The sequence below is a fragment of the Lepidochelys kempii genome, chromosome 20, assembly GCF_965140265.1.
Source record: "Lepidochelys kempii isolate rLepKem1 chromosome 20, rLepKem1.hap2, whole genome shotgun sequence".
Taxonomy (NCBI): Eukaryota; Metazoa; Chordata; order Testudines; family Cheloniidae; genus Lepidochelys; species Lepidochelys kempii.
The window spans coordinates 25,433,156-25,458,627 of record NC_133275.1 but is presented as its reverse complement, the minus strand read 5'-3'; the positions used below and the strand labels follow the sequence as shown (position 1 = coordinate 25,458,627).

General features: G+C 61.2%; 1 protein-coding gene across 2 annotated transcripts in view; it reads right to left on the bottom strand.

Moving 5' to 3' along the window:
- Positions 1 to 24,790, bottom strand: part of OLFM2 (olfactomedin 2) — an 88,739-nt gene extending 63,949 nt beyond the window's left edge. The window contains exon 1 of one of the 2 annotated variants that reach the window (XM_073318420.1): positions 24,656 to 24,790. In XM_073318420.1, the coding sequence (XP_073174521.1) occupies positions 24,656 to 24,712 (57 nt within the window). In that variant the 5' untranslated portion in view covers positions 24,713 to 24,790. Of the gene's footprint in view, positions 1 to 14,338; positions 14,809 to 24,655 lie in introns of those variants that run through there. The other variant, XM_073318419.1, reaches the window with a different exon arrangement.
- Positions 24,791 to 25,472: the final 682 nt, after the last annotated feature.

Here is a 25,472-nt window from a genome sequence, read left to right as displayed (position 1 = left end):
GGCTAGCAGACACTAATGGACCTATCCATCATGAACTTATCTCCTCCTCTTTCAAATCCAGTTATACTTTTGGCCTTCAGAGCATCCCCTGGCAAGGAGTTCCACAGGTCTTGTGTTGTGTGAAGAAATACTTCCTTTTGTTTGTATTAAAACTGCCTGCCTGTCCATTTCCTTGAGTGACCCCAGTTCTTGTATTTTTGTTTCCAGTGCCATGATGCCCTTTCTGAGATGAGGTGGAGGGGTAGGGGATCAGAACTGGGCATAGTATGCAGGCTGCGGGCAAACCAGGGATTTATACAGAGGCATAATGATATTTTCTCTCTTGTCTAAGAGTTCCTACTGAGTGTTTCTGACCACTGCTAGGCACTGCCCGGCCACTCCCCCAGAACAATCCCCGTTGAGTCCAAGACCTTTCATGTGGGTGCTACCAGCTAATTTAGAATTCAGCCCTGTCCTCTTCAGAGCTACCCTTTCCATAACGGTCAACTCTGACCAGCCCCCTCCTCCTGCCTCCTCGAGACTAGACAGGCCCAGTTCTCAGGCTTTCCTCACAGGTCATGTTTTCTAAATCGCTGCTCCCTGGAGCCTTCCAAAGGCTGACACCGAATGCCCCTTACTCCAGTGGGTCAGAGAATCAGCCTCTTCCAGGGGCCAGGACCCACCATTCACAGTGCTGGTCCTAGAGAGGCACAAACTAAGATCGGGGCCCTGTCATGCCGGGCACTGCACAGACACTGCAGGGTCTCAATGCGTGGATGAGACGACGGTGTAGGCAGGAGGGGTTCCAATTTATTAGGAACTGGGGAAACTTTTGGGAAAGGAGGTGCCTATACAGGAGGGATGGGCTCCACCTAAACCAGATTGGAACCAGATTGCTGGCACTTAACATTAAAAAGGTTGTAGAGCAGTTTTTAAACTAAGGGCTGGGTGAAAGCAGAGAGGTGCAGAGGAGCACATGGTTCAGACAGAGCCATCCCTTAGGGGGAGGATCTATTAATGGAGATTCTCTATGTCCTAGTAAGGGGGAGAGGATGGAAGATGATAAAATACAGGTAGGATTTTAATGATGAGAAACAGTCAAATGAAAAAGAAAGAGTCTCATTCAATCACATCATGCAATGGCAGACAGCTAAAAAGTGACAAGTTCTTAATGTGCTTATATCCCAATGCTAGAAGTCTAAATAACAAGACAGGTGAACTCAAGTGCCTCGTATTAAATGAGGATATTGATCTAATAGGCATCACAGAAACTTGGTGGAATGAGGATAATCAATGGGACACAGTGATACCGGGGTACAAATCATATGGGAAGGACAGAACAGGTCGTGCTGGTGGGGGAGGGGCACTATATGTGAAAGAAAGCGTCGAATCAAATGAAGTAAAAATCTTAAATGAACCAACCTGTACCATGTGTCATGGGGTAGCCATGTCAGTCTGTATCCACAAAAACAACGAGGAGTACGGTAGCACCTTAAAGACTAACAGATTTATTTGGGCATAAGCTTTCGTGGGCTAGAACCCACTTCATCGGATGCATGGAGTGAAAATTACAGATGCAGGCATTATTATACGGATACGTGAAGAGAAGGGAGTTACCCCAAGAGGAGAACCAGTGTTGACTGAACCATAGAGTCTCTCTGGATAGCAATTCCGTGGTCGAGTAATAAGACTATAGCAGTAGGGATCTATTACCGACCACCTGACCAGGATGGTGACAGTGACTGTGAAACGCTCAGGGAGACTAGAGAGGCTATTAAAATAAAAAACTTAATAAATAATGGGGGATTTCAACTATCCCCAGATTGGTTGGGTCCATGTCACCTCAGGCCGGGATGCAGAGATAAAGTTTCTTGACACCTTAAATGGCTGCTTCTTGGAGCAACGAGTCCTGGAACCCACCAGAGGAGAGGGAATTCCTGATTTAGTCCTAAGTGGACCACAGGATCTGGTCCAAGAGGTGAATATAGCTGGACCGCTTGGTAATAGTGACCATAATCTAATTAAATGTAACATCCCTGTGGCGGGGAAAACACCCCAGCAGCCCAACACAGTAGCATTTAATTTCAGACAGGGGAACTCCACAGAAATGAGGAAGTTAGCGAAACAGAAATTAAAAGGGGCAGCACCAGAAGTGAAATCCCTGCAAGCTGCATGGACTTGAAACTTTTCAAAGACACCATAATAGAGGCTCAACTTAAACGTATACGCCAAATTAACAAACATAGTAAGAGAACCAAAAAAGTGCCACAGCGGCTAAACAACAAAGTAAAAGAATCAGCGAGAGGCAAAAAGGCATCCTTTAAAAAGTGGAAGTTAAATCCTAGTGAGGAAAATAGAAAGGAGCATAAACTCTGGCAAGCGAAGTGTAAAAACACAATTAGGAAGGCCAAAAAAGAATTTGAAGAACAGCTAGCCAAAGACTCAAAGTAATAGCAAAAAAAAATTTAAGTAGATCAGAAGCAGGAAGCCTGCTAACAACCAGTGGGTCCGCTGGATGATCGAGATGCTAAAGGAGCACTCAAGGACAATAAGGTCCTTGCAAAGAAACTAAATGAATTCTTTGCATCGGTCTTCACGGCCGAGGATGTGAGGGAGATTCCTAAACCTGAGCCATTCTTTTTAGGTGACAAATCTGAGGAACTGTCCCAGATTGAGGCGTCATTAGGAGGTGGTTTTGAAACAAACTGATAAATTAAACAGTAACAAGTCACCAGGACCAGATGGGATTCACTCAAGAGTTCTGAGGGAACTCAAATGTGAAATTGCAGAACTGCTAACTGTGATCTGTAACCGATCATTTAAATCGGCTTTTGTACCAAATGGCTGGAGGGGAGCTAATGTGATGACAATTTTTAAAAAGGGCTCCAGAGGAGACCCTGGCAATTACAGGCCGGTAAGCCTGACTTCAGTACCGGGCAAACTGATTAAAATGATAATAAAGAACAATATTGTCAGACACAGAGATGAACATAATTTGTTGGGGAAGAGTCAACATGGTTTTTGTGAAGGGAAATCACGCCTCACCAATCTACTAGAATTCTTTGAGGGGATCAACAAACATGTGGACAAGGGGGATCCAGTGGATATAGTGTACTTAGATTTTCAGAAAGCCTTTGACAAGGTCCCACAACAAAGGCTTTTAAGCAAAGTAAGTTGTCATTGGATAAGAGGGAAGGTTCTCTCATGGATTGGTAACTGGCTAAAAGACAGGAAACAAAGGGTAGGAATCAATGGTCAGTTTTCAGAATGGAGAGAGGTAAATAGTGGTGTCCCCCAGGGGTCAGTTCTGGGACCAGTACTATTCAGCATATTCATAAATGATCTGGAAAAAGAGGTAAACAGTGAGTAAAAATTTGCAGAGGATACAAAATTGCTCAAGAGAGTTAAGTCCCAGGCAGACAGCAAAGAGCTACAAAAGGATCTCACAAAACTGGGTGACTGGGCAACAAAATGGCAGATGACATTCAATGTTGATAAATGCCAAGTAATGCACGTTGGAAAACATAATCCCATCTATACATATAAAATGATGGGGTCTAAATTCGCTGTTAATACTCGAGAAAGAGATCTTGGAGGCCTTGTGGAGAGTTCTCTGAAAACATCCACTCAATGTGCAGCGGCCGTCTAAAAAGCGAACAGAATGTGGGGAATCATTAAGAAAGGGATAAATCATAAGACAGAAAATGTCACATTGCCTCTATATAAATCCATGGTACACTCACATCTTGAATACTGCATGCAGATGTGGTTGCCCCATCTCCAAAAAGAGAGATTGGAATTGGAAAAGGTTCAGAAAAGGGCAACAAAAATGATGAGGGGGATGGAACGGCTTCCGTATGAGGAGAGATTAATAAAACTGGGACTTTTCAGTTTGCAAAAGAGACGACTAAGGGAGGGGATACGATTGAGGTCTATAAAACCATGACTGGTGTGGAGAAAGTGAATCAGGAAGTGTTATTTACTACTCCTCCTAACACATGAGCTAAGGATCACCAAATGAAATTCATAGGCAGCAGGTTTAAAACAAATAAAAGGAAGTATTTTTTCACACAACGCACAGTCAACCTGTGGAACTCCTTGCCAGAGGATGTTGTGAAGACCAAGACTATAACAGGGTTCAAAAAAGAACTAGATAAAGTTCTTGGAGGACAGGTCCAAGAATGGCTAGTAGCCAGGATGGGCAGGGAAGGTGTCCCTAGCCTCTGTTTGCCAGAAGCTGGGAATGGGCAACAGGGGATGGATCACTCGATAATTGCCCTGTTCTGTTCATTCCCTCTGGGGCACCTGCCATTGGCCAATGTCAGAAGACAGGATATTGGGCTAGATAGACCTTTGCTCTGACCCAGTCTGGCCCTTCTTATGGCACAGGGAGAGCCAGAGCCTGCCCCAAAGGGTTGAGAGAGGTCGCCTAGGGGCACCCAGGAGCAGACCGGTCTCCTGATTCCCAGCCCAGTGCCCTGCACTCGACCACATCATCTCACGTGAAACAGCTGCTCTGTCCTAGTCCAGCACGGGCTGCATGTCAGTCATGGGCGACACACTTCACCAATCTCGTTTGGGGTGAAGGATGCTATATAAAAAGGTGGGGCCAGACCCCCCACTGCCCTCCCCCTTTGTTTGCACTAGTGCAGAGGGGGCATAATCCTTCCACTCGTGTGAATAACTGCACAAGGCAACTGAGACTCTGCCCCCAGAGCTAAGGGCCGAACACTGCTGAGGAGCACGCGGGCAAGATGGCCCGTTCCAGCCACATCAGCAGCGTTACTTCATCCTGAGCAATGATTTTGCGAGGAACACCACTGAGTGCCCAGCGATTAGCCAACTACCGTAAAGCAACAACTGCTTCCCCGGGAGTGACACTAATGACCGGGCCACACAAGCACTGACCGTGTAATACCGGGGCGGTTCCGCTTGACATGAGCCAGCCCTGGGCCAGATCCACAGGCAAAGCTGCCCCGGACGAGCCGGCTGCATTCAGGCCCGAAACGCGACTCTGGGCACGTGGGAGCTGGGGGTTGGGCATTCCCAGGGGCGCACACGGGACATGTTTGCCGCATGAGCCAGCAGCGTGGAAGCGACTGGGGCGAGCAGTGGCCAACGCCAGGTGCCCCAGAGGGATTGAACAGAACAGGGAATCACCAAGTGATCCGTCCCCTGTCGCCCACTCCCAGCCTCTGGCAAACAGAGGCTCGGGACACCATCCCTGCCCATCCTGGCTAAAAGCCATTGATGGACCTATTCTCCATGAACTTATCTAATTCTTTTTTGAACTCTCTTATAGTCTTGGCCTTCACAACATCCTCTGGCAAGGAGTTCCACAGATTGACTGTGCATTGTGTGAAGAAATACTTCCGATGAAGTGAGCTGTAGCTCACGAAAGCTCATGCTCAAATAAATTGGCTAGTCGCTAAGGTGCCACAAGTACTCCTTTTCCTTTTGCGAATACAGACTAACACGGCTGCTACTCTGAAACCTTCCTTTTGTCTGTTTTAAACCTGCTGCCTATTAACTTCATTTGGTGACCCCTAGTGATTGTGTTATGAGAAGGAGTAAATAACGCTTCCCTATTTACTTTCTCCACACCAGTCATGAGTTTATAGGCCCCATTACAGCAACGAAATACACCGAGCAAGATCTGATTGAACACAAAGCCAACGACACCTCAACCATGAGTTAGAAAATGGGAGAGGCAGGATGGTCGGCTGGCCTGGGACTCAGGCCCCCTGAGTTCTACTCCAGGCTCTGGCAGTGCCCTGCTCTGTGCCTCAGTTTCCCCTTCCATCCTCTCTCTTTGGACTCTGAGCTCTTTGGGGCACGGTCCATCTCTTGCTGTCTCTGCAGCACCTGGCATAACAGCCCCCCCCCATCTCATTCAGGGTCTCTAGGGGTCACTGGAATATCTACAATCTCATCTCCTGTGTCGAGGACCCTGCCAACTCCAAAGAGGGGCTCATGCAAAGGAGCTCAGTAATTACAAGGTTAAGAGGCACAGCCCAGGTTCCCACCCGGCACCCAGCCCAGCCAGCCAAGGGGTCCCGCTTGAGGGGGCAGGCAGCAGCCCCGCCCCGCACTCTCCCCCAAGCTGGTGGCTTCCCAATACTTTCCCATTTGGGCAGCACGCAGCCTTCCCCGTGATCTGGAGGTATTTCCATGCAGAAGGAGGGCGGCCTGCAGGCTTTTAATAGCATTCGCACACAGCAGCTCTCCGGGAAAGGCAGGAGCTGGCATGGGGTCGCCTGCGTCAGCTCTTAATGTGGAAGGAAAATCTCTGCCAGGAGCAGTTATTGGCTGGCTGGAGCCAGATGCTGGGAGGATGTTTGGCAGCAGGAGCAGCCTGGGGCATGGAGGCAGGCACCGGGCTGGAGGACGGGCACAGAGCCGGAGCTCCCATAGCCAGGAGAACTGAGAGGCTATCAGGGGTACGACTGTGCTGGCCCCGTGTGCCCAGTCAGAGGGAGAGCCGGCGGGCCGTGTTCCCCCTGGCGTCTGACCAGAGAGCCGAGCACGAGAGGAGGAATCCAAAGGCAAACCCAGCTGGAGCCGCAGCTGGAGCCGCGTTGGCTCCTGGAAGTTGGAATTACACAACGCAGACAGCTTTGAAGACAAGTCTGATCATCTGGAGAAGAACCATCCAACAAGCCCAACGCGTGGCCATGGAGGAGACCTATTTCCCCTGCGTAGCTCTCTACCTGGGGCGGCGCAAGCAGGGGATCCGGAGATCAGGACTCCTGGGTTCTTCCATGCTCTGCCAACAACTCCATCTGTGCTCACAGGCAAGTCACTTAACCTCTCCATGGGGACAATGGGCTGATCCAGCTTTGAGGGCTCTGGATGAAGGCTGCCAAAGCTACCAGGGGCACCCAAAACTCCTCCTCAGGCCTACTTGGAAACTCCAGCCCTAGCCCCCGGCTGCGTGGGGGTCTCAGGCCATTTCTGCTGTAATGGGACAGCCAGCAACTCAGAGCTCAACAGAGCTGCTAGCTAGGGAACCAGGCCGGCCTGCATTACCTCAGTGGACCCACAATAACAGTGGGTTGTGGCTACATGGTCTAGACAAGGACTGAGACCCAGGACACCTGGGTCAATTCCTGGGTCTGCCACAGGCTTATTTACATTGCAACAGCATCTAGACAACCAAGATGGGGGCCCCGTCGCACCGGGCCCCGCCCAGGCACACAGCGACCGAGATGGGGGCCCCGTCGCGCCGGGCCCCGCCCAGGCGCACAGCGACCAAGATGGGGGCCCCGCCCAGGCGCCGGGCCCCGCCCAGGCGCACAGCGACCGAGATGGGGGCCCCGCCCAGGCGCCGGGCCCCGCCCAGGCGCACAGCGACCGAGATGGGGGCCCCGCCCAGGCGCACAGCGACCGAGATGGGGGCCCCGCCCAGGCGCACAGCGACCGAGATGGGGGCCCCGCCCAGGCGCACAGCGACCGAGATGGGGGGCCCGTCATGCTGGGCCCTGCCCAGACATACAACAACCATGAAGTCTCTCTCTCTCTGTTTTGTCACAGTGGGGCGCTGATCCCCACTTATGGCTGCTGCAGGAACGCAGGTAAGGGAAGCACCGGTGGGTGTTTGCGTGAGAGCCGAGTTTACTGGGCCCGTCCTGCGGCATGCTGGCTTCTGGCCCAGAGACGCACCCCAGGCTCCTGCGCCGGGCTCCCGCGGCCCCGAGCAGGGAGACAAGAGGAGCTGTCCAGAGCACGGTGGTCCTGAAACGCTGAGTTAGCACCAACAGCCAGAGCCACCCACGCCTGCCAATGCCAGGGCAGATGGGACCAGGCTCCCGACTGAGCCCAAGCCAACAAGGGGGTGTGGGGAGGTGGGGGAATCTAGCTCTGCCCCCGCAGGGCACCCCATTGGGAAACATGCCAACTCCACTGGCATCACCCCATCAAACAGCTTCGAGCCGCCGGCCAAGTCAAACCATAGGTGCCCTGGCTGGGGGGGAGGGGGTGGTTTCCCGAATGTCGGCGGACGCAGGTCCCCCCAACAGGGCGCTGCAGGCAGCCCCAAGGGGGGTCCAGACCCAGAGCCCAGTGAGGCGTTTCTGGCTGAGCTCGCGGCAGGCCAGCAGGCATGGGAACAACCCGGGAACACACCCAAGGGCTCGTGTGCACGCCCCGGTCTGTGTGCACCGCGTGTGCACACACGTGCGTGCCCATGACCCACTCCTGCTGCCCCGTCTCCCCCTCACACCACAGCCATCGCCATGGAAACCTGCCACAGGCAGAGGGCAGCAGAGGGGCTGCCCTACACCCAACAGCGAGCTCTGAGTGACCCACGGGGAGGGACTGTGAGCAAAACGCCTGATCCGGAGGCTCCCCGTTACAGTGAGAGATTTTACGATGGACGGACGGGGTGGACAGACAGCAAGCAGAGCCCCGCTTGCCCCCCAGCTCTGCTGGCAGGGAACGGCAGCAAAGCCGGGCACAGGGGGTCAGAGCACACAGCATGGTGCCCCCCCAGACCCGGCGGCTGCTGCCCTGCTCTGCATGGCCACAGCTGGTGCCCAGTCGCTGTCCGGGCGAGGAGCAGGGCTCAGGACACTGCCTCCCAGGGCCCCGCGCTCCAGCCCCGGCCGACGGGTGCATTAACTCAAACTCACTCACGGCAGGCAGCCGCCAGCACCGGGGAAGGAACCCAGGCGTCCTGCAGGCAGGCAAGTGGATCATTATTCCCTGCGCAGCCCCAGCGCGAAGGCAGCCCGCGCTGCAGGGTGCTGCCAACCACCAAGCCGGCAAACCAAACCGCGCCCACGGAGCCGGGGCTTCAGACCAGCCTGGGCTAAACATGCCGACCCCCACCCCGAGCGCTTCCCCTCAGTGCCGATGCCCCAGGAAGCCGCCTGCAATGTGTGACCCCCCCGCCCCAGCAGAGCCAAGGGAGTGGTGCCCATTCACACCGGCGCAGCCCCCAGCCCCCGCCGGACCAGGCAGCTTGCACAGGAGACACAAATCAGCAATTTAGGGCTTGGGTGAGGGCTGGGGGTGGGGGGAAGCACGGGGCGGCCATTACAATCACTTTCCCCCCTGCCAGCCCCAGGGTGCTTTGCTCTCCAGGCTGTGCTCTGGGGCAGGGAAAATTCCCCCCACAGTCACTGCCCCACCCTTCCACAGGGCCAGCACCCACACAGCCCAGCTCCTTGGGGGGGGGGGAGCAACCTCTACCACACCCTCCACACTCGTTAGGGCCGTAGCTGGGGTTAACGAGGATCTGAGCAAGCTGGGCCAGCTTCACAGCAGCCACTTTCCCTGAGCTGCTCCCAATCCACACAGAATCGGGGCCATTCCCTCCTCTCCAGCAGCGGCGGCAGGTCCCCTTGCAAATGCCACACGGGACCCGCAGTGGGCCCAGAGTCCACCCCCCACCTCCCTCATCCCCAGCCCCTCCAACTCCCTGCAGTCCCCTCACCCCCAGCTCCTCCAATCCCCCCTCCAGCTCCCCAAACCCCCTGCAGTACCCTCCCCAGCTCCTGCAGCCCCCTGCAGCCCCCTTATCCCCAGCTCCCCATCCCTGACTCCCCCAGCCCCCTGCAGTTCCCCCCACCTCCCCCAGGCCCCTGCAGGCCCCCCCCAGCTCCTCCAACCCCAGATCTCCCAGTCCCCTGCAGGCCCCCCCTCCCCAGCTCCTGCAACCCCGGATCTCCCAGTCCCCTGCAGGCCTCTGCAGTTCCCCCCACCTCCCCCAGTCCCCTGCAGGCCCCCCCGCCCAGCTCCTCCAACCCCAGATCTCCCAGTCCCCTGCAGTACCCTCCCCAGCTCCTGCAACCCCGGATCTCCCAGCCCCCTGCAGCCCCCTCATCCCCAGCTGCCCATCCCTGACTCCCCCAGCCCCCTGCAGTTCCCCCCACCTCCCCAGCCCCCTGCAGTTGTGTCCCACGCAGTTCCTCAGGGCAGAAAAGGTGGGGGAGTAGCACTGTATGTAAGGGAGCAGTATGACTGCTCAGAGCTCCAGTACGAAACTGCAGAAAAACCTGAGTGTCTCTGGATTAAGTTTAGAAGTGTGAGCAACAAGAGTGATGTCGTGGTGGGAGTCTGCTATAGACCACCGGCCCAGGGGGATGAGGCTATCTTCCGGCAACTCGCAGAAGCTACTAAATCGCACGCCCTGGTTCTCATGGGCGACTTTAATTTTCCTGATATGTGCTGAGAGAGCATTACAGCAGTGCATAGACAATCCAGGAAGTTTTTGGAAAGCGTAGGGGACAATTTCCTGGCGCAAGTGCTAGAGGAGCCAACTAGGGGGGGCGCCTTTCTTCACCTGCTGCTCACAAACCAGGAAGAATTAGTAGGGGAAGCAAAAGTGGATGGGAATCTGGGAGGCAGTGACCATGAGTTGGTTGAGTTCAGGATCCTGACGCAGGAAAGAAAGGTAAGCAGCAGGATATGGACCCTGGACTTCAGGAAAGCAGACTTTGACTCCCTCAGGGAACGGATGGCCAGGATCCCCTGGGGGACTAACATGAAGGGGAAAGGAGTCCAGGAGAGCTGGCTGTATTTCAAGGAATCCCTGTTGAGGTTACAGGGACAAACCATCCTGATGAGTCGAAAGAATAGTAAATATGGCAGGCGACCAGCTTGGCTTAACGGTGAAATCCTAGCGGATCTTAAACATAAAAAAGAAGCTCACAAGAAGTGGAAGGTTGGACATATGACCAGGGAAGACTATAAAAATATTGCTCGGGCATGTAGGAATGTTATCAGGAGGGCCAAATCGCACCTGGAGCTGCAGCTAGCCAGAGATGTCAAGAGTAACAAGAAGGGTTTCTTCAGGTATGTTGGCAACAAGAAGAAAGCCAAGGAATGTGTGGGCCCCTTACTGAATGAGGGAGGCAACCTAGTGACAGAGGATGTGGAAAAAGCTAATGTACTCAATGCTTTTTTTGCCTCTGTTTTCACTAACAAGGTCAGCTCCCAGACTGCTGCGCTGGGCATCACAACATGGGGAGTAGATGGCCAGCCCTCTGTGGAGATAGAGGCGGTTAGGGACTATTTAGAAAAGCTGGACGTGCACAAGTCCATGGGGCCGGACGAGTTGCATCCGAGAGTGCTGAAGGAATTGGCGGCTGTGATTGCAGAGCCATTGGCCATTATCTTTGAAAACTCGTGGCGAACCGGGGAAGTCCCGGATGACTGGAAAAAGGCTAATGTAGTGTCAATCTTTAAAAAAGGGAAGAAGGAGGATCCTGGGAACTACAGGCCAGTCAGCCTCACCTCAGTCCCCGGAAAAATCATGGAGCAGGTCCTCAAGGAATCAATCTTGAAGCACTTATATGAGAGGAAAGTGATCAGGAACAGTCAGCATGGATTCACCAAGGGAAGGTCATGCCTGACTAATCTAATCGCCTTCTATGATGAGATTACTGGTTCTGTGGATGAAGGGAAAGCAGTGGATGTATTGTTTCTTGACTTTAGCAAAGCTTTTGACACGGTCTCCCACAGTATTCTTGTCAGCAAGTTAAAGAAGTATGGGCTGGATGAATGCACTATAAGGTGGGTAGAAAGTTGGCTAGATTGTCGGGCTCAACGGGCAGTGATCAATGGCTCCATGTCTAGTTGGCAGCCGGTATCAAGTGGAGTGCCCCAAGGGTCGGTCCTCGGGCCGGTTTTGTTCAATATGTTCATAAATGATCTGGAGGATGGTGTGGATTGCACTCTCAGCAAATTTGCGGATGACACTAAACTGGGAGGAGAGACAGATACGCTGGAGGGCAGGGATAGGATACAGAGGGACCTAGACAAATTGGAGGACTGGGCCAAAAGAAATCTGATGAGGTTCAATAAGGATAAGTGCAGGGTCCTGCACTTAGGACGGAAGAACCCAATGCACAGCTACAGACTAGGGACCGAATGGCTCGGCAGCAGTTCTGCGGAAAAGGACCTAGGGGTGACAGTGGACGAGAAGCTGGATATGAGTCAGCAGTGTGCCCTTGTTGCCAAGAAGGCCAATGGCATTTTGGGATGTAGAAGTAGGGGCAAAGCGAGCAGATCGAGGGATGTGATCGTTCCCCTCTATTCGACATTGGTGAGGCCTCATCTGGAGTACTGTGTCCAGTTTTGGGCCCCGCACTACAAGAAGGATGTGGAGAAATTGGAGAGAGTCCAGCGAAGGGCAACAAAAATGATTAGGGGTCTGGAACACATGACTTATGAGGAGAGGCTGAGGGAACTGGGATTGTTTAGTCTGCGGAGGAGAAGAATGAGGGGGGATTTGATAGCTGCTTTCAACTACCTGAAAGGGGGTTCCAGAGAGGATGGTTCTAGACTATTCTCAGTGGTAGAAGAGGACAGCACAAGGAGTAATGGTCTCAAGTTGCAGTGGGGGAGGTTTAGGTTGGATATTAGGAAAAACTTTTTCACTAGGAGGGTGGTGAAACACTGGAATGCATTACCTAGGGAGGTGGTAGAATCTCCTTCCTTAGAAGTTTTTAAGGTCAGGCTTGATAAAGCCCTGGCTGGGATGATTTAATTGGGGATTGGTCCTGCTTTGAGCAGGGGGTTGGACTAGATGACCTCCTGAGGTCCCTTCCAACCCTGATATTCTATGATTCCTCCAACCCCAGATCTCCCAGTTCCCTGCAGCCCCCTCAGCCCCAGCTCCCCCAGCCCCGGATCTCCCAGTCCCCTGCAGCCCCCCCTCAGATCCCAGTCCCCCCCAGCTCCTCCAACCCCAGATCTCCCAACCCCCTGCAGTCTCCCCCAGCTCGGGATCCCCCAAGCCCCTTGCAGCCCCCTCATCCCCAGCTCCCTCATCCATGGCTCCCCCAGCCCCCTGCAGTCCCCCTGCAGCTCATCCAGTCTGGGATCCCCCCAGCCCCCTGCAGTCCCGATCCCCCCCGCACTCATCCAGTCGAGGATCCCACAGCCCCCTGCAGTCCCCTGCCCCCCCCCAAGCTCGTCCAGACCGGGATCCCCCAGCCCCCTGCAGTCCCCTGCCCCCCCCCCCCAAGCTCGTCCAGACCGGGATCCCCCAGCCCCCTGCAGTCCCCTGCCCCCAGTGCGTTGAATTGGTTTGAAGCAGACAGGTTTCGGACGCCGTATCTGAGCAGTCACGGGAGGACCTGACACCCGGCTCGGGGAAGGACACACGAGCCAAGACGGCTCCAGTCCACGAGTGAACAATTCACCCCAATGAGGCCCCAAGGCGCACAGGAGAGAGGCGGGGGCGCATCCCATCGCAAAGCCTGGATCACGTCCCCAGCCCATGGCTGCCCCGAGGGGCCCGGCTGCTGGCTCTCTGGCTGGCAGAGCCGGGACCCCCTGGGCCGGAGCCCATAATTCAAGCCAGAGAAAACGCAAAGTCTCTGGCGCATCCAGTGGGTGCAGAATCGACTCGGGCAGGCGCGAGGTTGCCAGTGCGAGGGGCTGGGGGGCACGGACGGCTGTCCTCCTCTTTTCGGGGGAGGATTTTTCAAGCAATTAAGGAGCCCCAAGCGGACCCCGCCCAGCAGTGCCCCACTCCAAGCCAGCTGCCAAGAGCCGCGAGCGGCCGGCCGAGCCTGGGGGAGCTCCGGGCGCCTCGGGAGACGGAGCTGCTCAGCCCAGCGGGAGTCATTTAACGAATGGGGGGGGGGGCTACAGTTCGTTCAATGCCTGCAGCACCTGCCTCCCAGAGGGGCCGGCTGGCAGGGTCACTAACACTGCCCCATCGGCCCCCCTGCAGCAGCCGGGGGGCCACCAGCCCCTCGCCTGGTCTCCCGCAGGGGCCAGGGCCGGCTGCCTTGCGGGGGGGAGCCACAGCAGGGACACGTCTCTCCACCATGCCATGGGTGCAGGAGGGTCTGAAAATCCCGCTCCACCCCACAAAGGGAACCGGAGCCAAAGGGGTCTGGAAACGCAGGAGCGTGACCGCCGGGGCCCCAGCCGGGCTCAGCACCGCGCTCAGACAGATGGGAGCGAATGCTGCAGCCAGTAAACCTGTAACAACCAGCCCCTGCCACCCACAACGACGGGGACCCGCAGCACAGAGCAGTCGCTCGTCTGTTGTCCCCCCAGGGGTCCCGCCCTGCTCAGCCCCAGCGCACTGCTCTCCGGGGGGGGCTCTCCAGGCAAAGCGGGGGGGGGGACATGGAGATCAACGGCAGGGGGGCAGGGAGCAGAGAGGCTGGGGCATCCCCCGCCAGGCTGGAGCTGGGGCAAAACGCAGACGGCCCCAATAGGGTCCCTGCACAGGCAGCCGGACACAGACAGACCCGGACTCCCCCGAGTCAGCCGCCCGGCAGCGTGCGGGGCACCCGGACGGAGGGACAGACGGACGGACAGACACCCCATCCTCCCCCCCACACACACCCACACCCCCAGCTGCTCACGTGGGCACCTGGCCATAGGGACTCACAATTTTCTCTGAGGTGCCAGCCCGGGAGATCGTGGTGCCGTTGAGCCCCACCAGGGAGGGCAGCGTCTGCGACATCCAGTTGGTGACCATGGCCATGGTGCTGAGCACAGCTCCGATCTTCAGCAGCGGCACGGTCATGTCGGCCCCTGCCTCATCCCCCCTCGGTGGGGCGGCAGCCTGCTTCCCGACCCTCGGCCCCCGGCCTGGGGAGCCCCCGCGAGTCCCCGCTCACCAGCCGGCCCCCCAGCCTCCTCCGGGACTGAGAGCGAGCCGGAGAGAGCCGCGCGGCTCCGCTCCCGTCCTTATAAAGCGCCCGGCTGGAGCGAACCCCCGCTCCGCTCCCCATCTCTTCCAGCCGAGTGACGTCAGCTGGGGCTGGCCACGGGCCGGCTGGGCGGGGGGGCCTGAGCAGACATGGCATCGGGAAGCCCCGGCCATCTGGCCCGGTCTCAGCGGAGCCCCCGGGGGGAGGGGGGCTCCTCTCTGAGCCTCTAGCACCAGCCGGGAGCTTAGGGGGTTGTCGAGGAAACGGGGAGGAATCCGGGGAGGGAGGTTACGACAGCTCAGCCCTGTCCGGGGGGGGACGGGACACATCAGAGCGGTGAGATGCGGGGGGCTGGTCACTGGGAGAGCGTCGCACGGGGGGCCCGTCAGTCACCTTGCCAATCGTCAGCAGGCTGCAGGGAGAGGCCCCGGCCCCGCGTGGGGTCTCCGGGGGGGGCAAGGCCCCGGCCCCGCGTGGGGTCTCCGGGGGGGGCAAGGCCCCGGCCCCGCGTGGGGTCTCCGGGGGGGGCAAGGCCCCGGCCCCGCGTGGGGTCTCCGGGGGGGGCAAGGCCCCGGCCCCGCGTGGGGTCTCCGGGGGGGGCAAGGCCCCGGCCCCGCGTGGGGTCTCCAGGGGGGGCAAGGCCCCGGCCCCGCGTGGGGTCTCCGGGGGGGGAGCGGGGGAAAGGGGTAGCAAGAGGCCGGCAGGATGGGAATGGCCCGGCCTGGGTTGCCCCCAGAGCAGGAGGGAGGGCGAATGGCAGGCAAGGCCGGGACTCCTGGCCTTTGCAGCCCCCACAGCCCTGCCGCCCCCTCCCTGGAGGGAACCCGAGCCTGCCCTTGCTGCTGACTCCCCACCCCCCATGCAGGGGAGAGGCAGCGGCTTCAGAAAGTGCCCAGACGCCATGGTGGCGAGCACCGTATAAGCCCCAGACAGAGGAGAACAGCACAGGCCACCGGGCCAGGGGAAGCAGGGGCTGCTGCCAGAGTCCTGCCGAGCCCTCCAGAAAGAGGGGGGAGGTTTGCTTCATTTGTAAACTCCCCCCTCCTCAGCTCTGCTGGTGCCCTTCACTCCTGAACCCGCAGCCCCTGCTAGGCCAGCCCTGGGTTCCCCCCATACAGTTCTGCCTGACCCTGCCCCAGACAGTGGCCCTGGGGCCCGCACGTGCCCCATCCCTGTCATTAGCGGGACTGGCCCCTTTGCCCCCGGGCTGCGGCTGCTGTGACTGCAAGAGCCGGTTCAGAGGCTACACGATCGTCCCCCCCACCCCCCGTTCCCCGGCACCTGCCTCAGCCCAGCACCCCCCCCCCCGCCCCCCAGCGGATTATTCCCAAGCCCGGCGTCTCCACCTGCTGGCCACACTGACGTCTCGCTACCTCGCCGTCCTACAGGATCGGCCACAATTAGAGACACTCCTGCCAGGGGCCCAGCAGCGATCGGGGCCAGAGAGCAGCTCCCTCTTCCTGCTGGGACAGAACCCACGAGTCCTGGCTCCCAGCCCCCTGCTCCAACCACTGGACCCCACAACCCTCCCAGAGCTACAGCCAGAACCCAGGAGTCCGGGACCCTGCATCCACAGAACTCAGTACACAGGAAGGAGTTTCAGAGTAGCAGCCGTGTTAGTCTGTATTCGCAAAAAGAATGCATCTGATGAAGTGAGCTGTAGCTCACGAAAGCTTATGCTCAAATAAATTGGTTAGTCTCTAAAGTGCCACAAGGCCTCCTTTTCTTTTTACAGGAAGGAGTGTTTCCTTTGTTCACATTAACGTAATTTCTGTGATGGGAGCACTTGGAGGCCCCGGCGCGCCGGGCCCTGCCCAGACGCACGGCGACCGAGACCGGGGGCCCCCGGCGCGCCGGGCCCAGCCCAGACGCACGGCGACCGAGACCGGGGGCCCCCGGCGCGCCGGGCCCTGCCCAGACGCACGGCGACCGAGACCGGGGGCCCCCGGCGCGCCGGGCCCTGCCCAGACGCACGGCGACCGAGACCGGGGGCCCCGGCGCGCCGGGCCCTGCCCAGACGCACGGCGACCGAGACCGGGGGCCCCGGCGCGCCGGGCCCTGCCCAGACGCACGGCGACCGAGACCGGGGGCCCCCGGCGCGCCGGGCCCTGCCCAGACGCACGGCGACCGAGACCGGGGGCCCCGGCGCGCCGGGCCCTGCCCAGACGCACGGCGACCGAGACCGGGGGCCCCCGGCGCGCCGGGCCCTGCCCAGACGCACGGCGACCGAGACCAGGGGCCCCGGCGCGCCGGGCCCTGCCCAGACGCACGGCGACCGAGACCGGGGGCCCCGGCGCGCCGGGCCCTGCCCAGACGCACGGCGACCGAGACCGGGGGCCCCGGCGCGCCGGGCCCTGCCCAGACGCACGGCGACCGACAGTCCCTGCCCTGAAGAGGTGTCGGTTGTGAGACTTCGGGCCCTGGCTCAGCACGATGTAACGCTCGGTGCCTCCGTCCTGAGTCAAGAATCCGCATTCCCAGTGCCCGGAGCGCCGCTGTGGCCCTTCCTCGGGCAGAGGGGCTGGACTGGGCTCCGGCGCCGTTCCCCGTCCCCAGGGGCTGCGTCTCTGCGCTCCGAGGTGGGGCCCCTTGGGGCTGAGGGCGCTTTGGACGTGGTGCGAATGCCCTGGCCAGGTAGGCACCTCCGCCCAGCCTAGCGCCGGGAACCCAGACCAGACCAGACCGGACCGGACGGTCCTGCAGTGCCACCTTGTGGGGACTAGCCGTCACTGCGTGCGCACGCCCGCCCACGCCCACGCCCGCCCACGCCCAGCATCCCGGCTCCGACAGCACCACTGCAGTGGAGAAAGGCGCCCGGAGCCCTGCAGCCGGCAGCGATGGGATTCCCGGCCCCGGGGAAGCCCCCGCTGACCCCTGGGAATTAGACGTCTCCGGCCCAGCCAGGCCTCTTGGGCCCGTTCTGCCCCTCGCTGCTCTAAATAGGGATGTTCTCGTTAGCCACAGAAACGGCCGGGCCCTTTTCTCAACCCTGCCCAGCTCTCAGCTGCATGGAGACTGTCGGTTCTTCGGGGCAGGGCCCGTCTTCATTCAGTACCTGTGCCGTGCCCTCACCCTGGGGCCCTGGGCCCTGGCCGGGGCTCCTGGGCGCTGCCATAACTCCCGTAAACAGCACTCCTCAGCCTGGGTGAGCCCTTGGGGCAGAGTCTTCCACCGGCCCAGCGCACGGCGGTGAGGCCACGCAGCTTCCTCTGCCGCCTTCCAGCCTCACTGAGCCTCGCCCAGGCCACGCGGACAGGAGTGAGACAGTCACCCCCCCACCCCCCCCAGCATTTATTCATCACGCGAATCCCTGCACCAGGCACCAGCACCAGCTGCGTGGGCTCCGGCTCCCCACATTGGTGGGGGGAGTGGAGATGGCCCCAGGCCAGGCTGGCTGCAGGGATGGGGGCTCTTCCGAGTGCTGGGGGGGTGCAGCATGGAGACGGGATGAACCTGGGGGGGGGGGCAGACTCCAGTGGGCAGAAAAACAGAGCACAGGGGAGCAGGAGGGGAAAGGTGGGTGCAGCTCTCCCCCCTCAATCAGCCCCCCCAGCTGGGCAGAGCTTGCAATGGGATGAGACGCAGGGTAAGGGGGGATCGGCGTCCCTGGGCTCTGCAGCCGCTTCCAGGCAGGCGGTGCCCAGATGCTGCAGGCGGCTCCCCCCAAGCCCCCTGGAACCGGCACCCTGAGGGTCGAGGCCCTGCCCCACGTGGCGAACACCAGAGACCCCAGGTCTGTCGCATCTTCCCTGCCCTGCGCCAGGCTGCACGCCAAGGACGCTGCCCTGTGCGTGGTGGGCTGCAGCGCCCGGCGCCCCAGCACTGCCCTGCCCTGACTGAGACGGGGCGGCCTGGTGCCTGGCGCAGGCAGGGAGCCAGTGAGCATCGGGGGGCGGCCGCAGCCCGCGCCTCACACGCCTCCCCACGGGCGCCAGGCAGGGGCTCAGCAGCCACCGAGTGCGGGCAGCACCAGGAGACCGTGCCGCTCAGCCCTGCCCCTGCCCCGCCCTCAGCCCCGACCCCGCCCCTCCGCCGGCTCCCTCCCAGCCCCTGCCCTGGCCCCGCCCTTGGCCCCGCCCCAGCCCCACCCCTCTGCCAGCTCCCTCTCAGCCCCTGCCCCAGCCTCGCCCTCGGCCGCACTCCTCTGCCGGCTCCCTCCCAGCCCTGGCCCTGGCCCTGACCCTCTGCCGGCTCCCTCCTAGCCCTGGCCCTGGCCCTACCCCGCTGCTGGCTCCCACCCAGCCCCTGCCCCGGACCCTTCAAGCTGCTGCTGTTCTGTGCCCCGTGTCGAGCTCAAGAAGGGACCATCCCTGCCCCAAGTGCCCAGCCCTGGCCCACTCTCTGCAGGACTCTGGCCAGATGGGGAAGGGAGTCCCCCTAGGAGGGAAGCCCCTTGTGCCACCTGGGGCACCCAGCTCCCGACGGGCATCCCAGCAGCACCCACAATGCCCGGCCTCACTGAGATACGCACTCTCCAGGTCGCCAGCACCTCCGGGAGCACGAGGGCCAGGCCTGCCGGCGGGGAGATGGCACTGCCCGGGGGGCCAAGGGCGCTGGAGGTACTGAGGTACCCGCCCCACAGAGGGGGGCACAGACACCCAGACGGGAAGTGTGTTTTGTTATGCTACAAGCCAGAGACAAGTGACGCCCCCCGGGCCCAGCGCTGAGTTCCGGCCCCCGCCCGCCCACCCCTCGCTCATTCTCTTCTCATTTGCCCAACCACAGTGCAGTCACTGGGAAACTGCATGTAAATTGCTCGTTAATTCAGGCTCGTTATGTGGCATTTAGCACCGTGCTGGGGAATGAAACACGGTCATAAGGAGAGAACGAGCAGGGAGGCTGCGCAGCTCCCAGGGGAGGGAGGAGTCAGACACATGCATATCCCCAAACGTGTCCATGGGCACCAGAGCCAGCGTGGGGCAAAGGCGCCCTCAGGAGACAGAGGTAGACCCTGGCGGCCCAGCAGCTCTTCTCGCTAGAAGGCGGGGTAACAAGGACACACTGCTGCAGGGTTCACAAAGAGTTGGTGGAACTCTCTGCCACAAGATCTCTCCGAGGCTGAGAGCCCCACAGGGTTCAGGAAAGAGCCAGACGTCACTACAAGTAACTAAAAATACCCAGAATTAGCTCATGCATCCTCCTGCTTGAGGGCATGAGCCCCAGCCTCTCCCGGGGGCAGGTCACCCCATCACTGCCTCCTGGTGCTGCTCCTCTCAGAGACGGATACCAGACTAGAGGGGCCCTGGGCTGCCCCATGACACACACACACACACACACCCCCGCCCTCGAAATTCCTGAAGTCTGACCCTGTCTCCCAAGAGCTCTGCAGCAATCCGCAGGCGCAAGGCCGTGGGAGTGGGGCACTGGGGTATTATGCACTGTGATAGCACCTACAGACCCTGACTGGGGCCCCCCGTGGCACCAGGCGTCGCACAGACCCAGGCCAGGACCAGGGCCCCCTGTGGCACCAGGCGACACACAGACCCAGACCAGGGTCCCCCAGTGGTGCTAGGCACTGAATAAACCCCTGGACCAAGCAGGAAATTTCCATGCTACGTCTATGAACCATGTGTGCCTCAGTTTCCCCTATATTTTCAATGGCTCCCTGTGGGGGGCGGGGGGGCTGTTTGTGCTCAGGTCGCCCGGCTGCAGAGCCCGAAGGGATTACCGAAACAGACGGGCTGAGACAAACCCACATCACTGGAGAAACGGAGCAGCCAACGGCCACGAACACTCGGAGACCCAGTGGGAGACTGAGCAACGTCCCTGGTGAGAACAAAGGACGGGGGGGGGCGAGGTGGGGGAGTTGGGGCTCCCCCCGGGAACTGGCCAGCGAGGTCAGATGGAGACAGACGGATGGAGTTGGAACACGGGGTGGCTGCAGCATGGACAGGTCTGCCCTACGGACACCACGCTGTGTCCGGGTGACTGACTGGGCGAGCATCCCTGCACGAGCTGCACCCTCGCTTTGCACACCAGGCCCACCCGGCCCTCGTGCACCAATCCCAACCACCGCACCCTCGCTTTGCACACCAGGCCCACCCGGCCCTCGTGCACCAATCCCAATCACGGCACCCTTGCTTTGCACACCAGGCCCACCTGGCCCTCGTGCACCAATCCCAACCACCGCACCCTCGCTTTGCACACCAGACCCATCCAGCAGCGAGTGACAGGCTCACTTTGCATAGGGGTGCGAGCAACAGCAGAACTAGGTGAAATCAGAGCAGGGCACTAACTCCCCTCCCCGCACCTGAGGGCAGAGAGGGGGGCAGGGTGGGCTGAGCAGGGGCTGTCTAGCCAACCAGAGCCCCAGGCGCATGATGCATATTCAGCCGGCAGAGCTGGCCAGTGGTGAGCAAGCCTGCCCTGGTGCATATTCAGCAGGCCCAGCAGTCTAATCAGGAGCCTGGGAGCAGCTGCAGCCTCCACGCCCCGGGACAGGGCTTGCAGGTGTCAGCTCTGCCAGGCTGACTCAGCCACCGCTCGGGGGCGTGGGGCGGGAGCCAGGGCTGAGGCTGGGGGACCAGAGTCTGCAACGAGCAGCTCAGGGGACCCCACCCCCAGGGAATCCAGCCCTGCAGGCAGCTGAGCCTGAGCCCAAAAGGCCACTGCAGGCGCCCACTGCAGATCCCGGCTCTCCAACGGCTGCTCCCCGACAGAGCCCTGCCAGCCCCAGGCCGGGGACATCCCCTCCTCCCCGACCACAGCCCCTCTCAAGGGGCTCCGGGCCTGGGCAGCACCCGGATTCCCCGTGGGGCTTACAGCCTGGCTTCCTGCGTGGACGTCTGCACCGGTGCAGCCTGGGCACTCAGTGCCAGCGACTCGGGGGGATTGGGGGTGGGGGGGGATTCCGGTGCAGCACCGCGGGCGGAGACCCAGGGCGAGGCGTCGCTCGTGTTTACAGCCAGGATCCCCCTTCTCTGGCAGCTCCTCCGGCCCAGGGACCCCCAGGCACTGGGGCTGGGAGGGAGGGAGACCGGAGGAGTGGGGGGCACAGAGGCTCAGGGAGGGAAGAGCAGGGGAGGTTGGCTGTCAGCAGAGATGGGTGTCACGGAGCGTGGGGCAGTCAGGGCCCTGCACTCCCCACTTCCTGCAATTTCCCATGACTCTCAGCCAGCCAGTAACGCAGAAGGTTTATTAGACGACAGGAACATGGTCTAACACAGAGCCTGTAGGTACAGAAACCAGGACCCCTCAGTCAGGTCCCTCTTTGGGGGTGGGGAGCCCAGACCCCGGCTCTGAGCCTCCCTCCATTTCCCCAGCCAGCTCCAAACTGAAACTCTCCCGCCCCTCCTCTGGCCTTTGTCTCTTTCCCGGGCCAGGAGGCCACCTGATCCCTTTGTTCTCCAGCCCCTTCAGCTGGCACCTTGGCACGGGGGGCCCAGGCCATCAGGAGACAGGGTGTCGACCATTCTCTGTGCAGACAGCATCACACTGGCCCTCTCGGGCTCTGTAATAATCACACCCCCTGATCCCCCCACCTGGACCAGTGTCCCCAACCTTTCTGTGGGAATAGCACATTCCTATTTTCAGGAGACTGTGGCGGGCGCCAGACACCCCGCCGCCGAGAAACTGCAACGCTTCTTGGCGGCATTTCGGACGGCGGTTCTCCGGCGGCCGTGCTCGGCGGTGGCTTTTCAACGGCACGGTGTCCTGCGGGCACACACGACTGCCCTGGCGGGCTCAAGCACTAGAGACTGATCTAGAGACTTAAGTACTGCCTAGGGGAAACTGAGGCACACACCCAGCATTCAGAGAAAACATTAAGAACGTTCCCACTTCATCACACCGGGCCTCTGGGGTCACGGCTCCCCCTGGGTGGACTCCGCCCTGCCCAACCTCCCCGGGGAACTGACAGATGCTGCCCCCGCTGGGCGGCCTGGTCACTGCAGACGCTCAGCTGGACTCACCCCAGGGCCAGAGCCCTGGAGGCCGCGTGCTCGCCAGCCTGGCCTCTGGGATCAGAGACGCAGCAGCTGCTGCACCCAGGCCCCATTTCCTCCCTCGCCAGCCCCCATCGTGAGCCGGGCCCACCCGTCACCGACACAGTCTGGGAGCGCCTCCCACCCAGGGTCATATGGGTGGGAGTCGGCCCCCAGGGGAACCCGTGGCACCCCCAGCCCTGACCCCTCCCCCTGCAGTATGCAAGCACAGGGCCAGGCTGCAGAGACCCCCCACACAGCTGTATGCATGGGGGCCCTGGGCTCAGCCCAGCTGGGGAGGGGCCGCTGCACCCACTGGGGGGCACACGGGAGCAGAAGCCTGTGGGCAGAGCAATGATGGCTGGGACAGGATGGGGGGATGGGACTAGAGGGGGGGGAAGGGAGATGGGGAAGGGGCTCCTGCACAGGGGTTAGCCCCCTGTTTCAGACATTGCAGCCTCACAGAGCATCCACCCCCAAAACTCCGGTTTCCCTCTCCCCGGAGAGTCCCTCCTCCCCTTACAGCTGGGGCACCAAGAGACTGGGCCTGGCACACCCCCTGGCTCCTGGGGACAGAGACACCCCCACCATCAGCCCAGTACTGAGGCCCTGCTTTCACCCTGGCGTGGCCATTCCCACACGGAGGGACCAGAGCCCCTTGCTCTCAGCCGGGATCCTGCAGCCTTGGGAAGCTGGAAAGAGGAACCGTGGGGCAGTGCCCAGGGTCCCGGGGGATGGGCACGGATTTCCCCCTTCAACAACGGAACAAGGTAGGAATTTTCTGTAATACTGTTACGAAGCGAATGCATGCCTCAGTTTCCCTCTGTACTGCTACCCAGCGGGTGCAGCAGGGTTAAAGCTGCTCTTGGGGCAGAGCAGGAGACGGGAGGGACCATGGGATCACACACACCCAGCCCGGCCCCTGCCCCCGAACTGAACAATTAACCCTACTAAGGGATTTCCAGAAGGCAGCACATGGGAACAGGGCCAGGACGATGGCCCGGGAGGTGTCAGGAGGCAGGGGATGAGGACGGGCCCGCAGAGGGGCTCAGCAGCTCTCACCGGGACTGACAGAGTCGGAGATCCAGCCCAGACGGACCCCACGGCGGCTTGTCCGGGCGGAGCCCTGGCTCGGCCGCACGGACCATGTGTCTGATCCTTCGCTGCTCTGCGCCAACCTGGGGCCTTCCCGGGCCGGGGGCTAACGAGCCCATCACTGCTTGGGGGCCGGGGGTCGCTGCCAGTCCTGGCTGAGCCGCGCTGGTCCCGGCAGAGGGGCCAGGTCTGTGCCCAGGCATCTGGCTCAGCCGGACCCACCAGGCAGAGCTCACAGGGGGCAGCAGGAGGGCTGGGGCCCAGAGGCTCAGCCTCGGAGGCCGTGGGGCCACGTGGTCAGGCCTGCAGGAAGAGGGGGTCCCCTGGGGGCTCTGGCACGCCGAGGGGCTCCTGCCCGGGACGGCTGGAAGCCGGGGCTCAGCACAGAGCCTGTGCATCCTCGACCCTGGCGGCCTTTTGCCATCGGGTGGCACGGGTTACTGACTCTCCCGTGGGAACGGGAACTTCTGCCAGCCCCAGGGCGGGGCGGGAGGAGGCAGGGAACCGTGATGGGGCCTGGCCTGGGGGACAGCAGGTGCCATTTGGCCCGGGACGTGGCACAGGTGCCAGGGACAGGCCAGCAGGACAGTGACAGCCTGCCGAGCCCTCCGCAAGCTGGAGGAACCCAGGAGTCCTGGCACCTTTCGGCAGCTCTGCCTGAAAACACGCCCCGTCCCCCTCAGTCCGCTCGGGGGCCAGCAGCCCAGGGCACTCACCAGCCCGGCTGAGAACAGGCACCAGAGGGGCCCCAAGCGCCGGCGGGAGCCGAGCTCCCCTGGGAGCCACCCAGCGCCCTGGGTCCAAGCCCCCACCTCGGCCCGGCCCGGGGCTCCAGCCGCACACCTGGGCGGGGGGGGCTGAGAGCCACTGACCCGAACTGTCACCCTGGGGTGTGACGGGGCTGCGCCCCCGGCACCCCTCGGTCCAAGGGGAGCCCCCCGCAGGGAGCTGGGGGCCCAGCCCCCTGGAGCCACACCCCGCCCCCCCGCGGGCCGCTCGCCCCCCCCGCGGGCCGCTCGCCCCCCCCGCGCCTACCTGGGCTGCCCGGGACCCGGCCGCCAGCAGCAGGCAGAGGCTGGGGAGGAGGCGCATGGTGCAGACGCGGAGCCCGGCCCGGGCGGCTCCGGCTCCGGCTCCCCGCGGCCCCGGCGGGGACCCTCCGCCCCGCGCGGCTCCACGCGGCTCCGCCTCGCGCGGGGCCCCGGCCGGGCTCGCTGCGCGCCCCTTGCGCCGCGCACCGCGGGGCTGCGCCGAGCAGGGAGCGTGCGCGCGGGGGGCGGGGCCGGCCCGGCCCATTGGCCCCGCGCCTGCCGCTGCCGGGGGGGCCAGGCCCCGCCTCAAACACCTGCAGGGGGGGGCGCTGCCCGGCTAGTGCTTAGCGGGGCTGGGCGCCGGACTCCTGGGTTCTCTCCTGGGGTGGGGAGGGGAGGGGCTGGGCGCCGGGCTCCTGGGTTCTCTCCTGGGGAGGGGAGGGGAGGGGAGGGGCTGGGTGCCGGACTCCTGGGTTCTCTCCTGGGGAGGGGAGGGGAGGGGCTGGGCGCCGGACTCCTGGGTTCTCTCCTGGGGAGGGGAGGGGCTGGGCGCCGGACTCCTGGGTTCTCTCCTGGGGAGGGGAGGGGCTGGGCGCCGGACTCCTGGGTTCTCTCCTGGGGAGGGGAGGGGCTGGGCGCCGGACTCCTGGGTTCTCTCCTGGGGAGGGGAGGGGCTGGGCGCCGGACTCCTGGGTTCTCTCCTGGGGAGGGGAGGGAGGTCTGGTGGTTAGAGGGGAGGCCGAGAGTTTCACGGGGGCGTTGAGACCCCTCTCCCTCCCTCCACTGTTGTTGTGGCCTGGGCTGGGGGGGCCCTGCTCCCT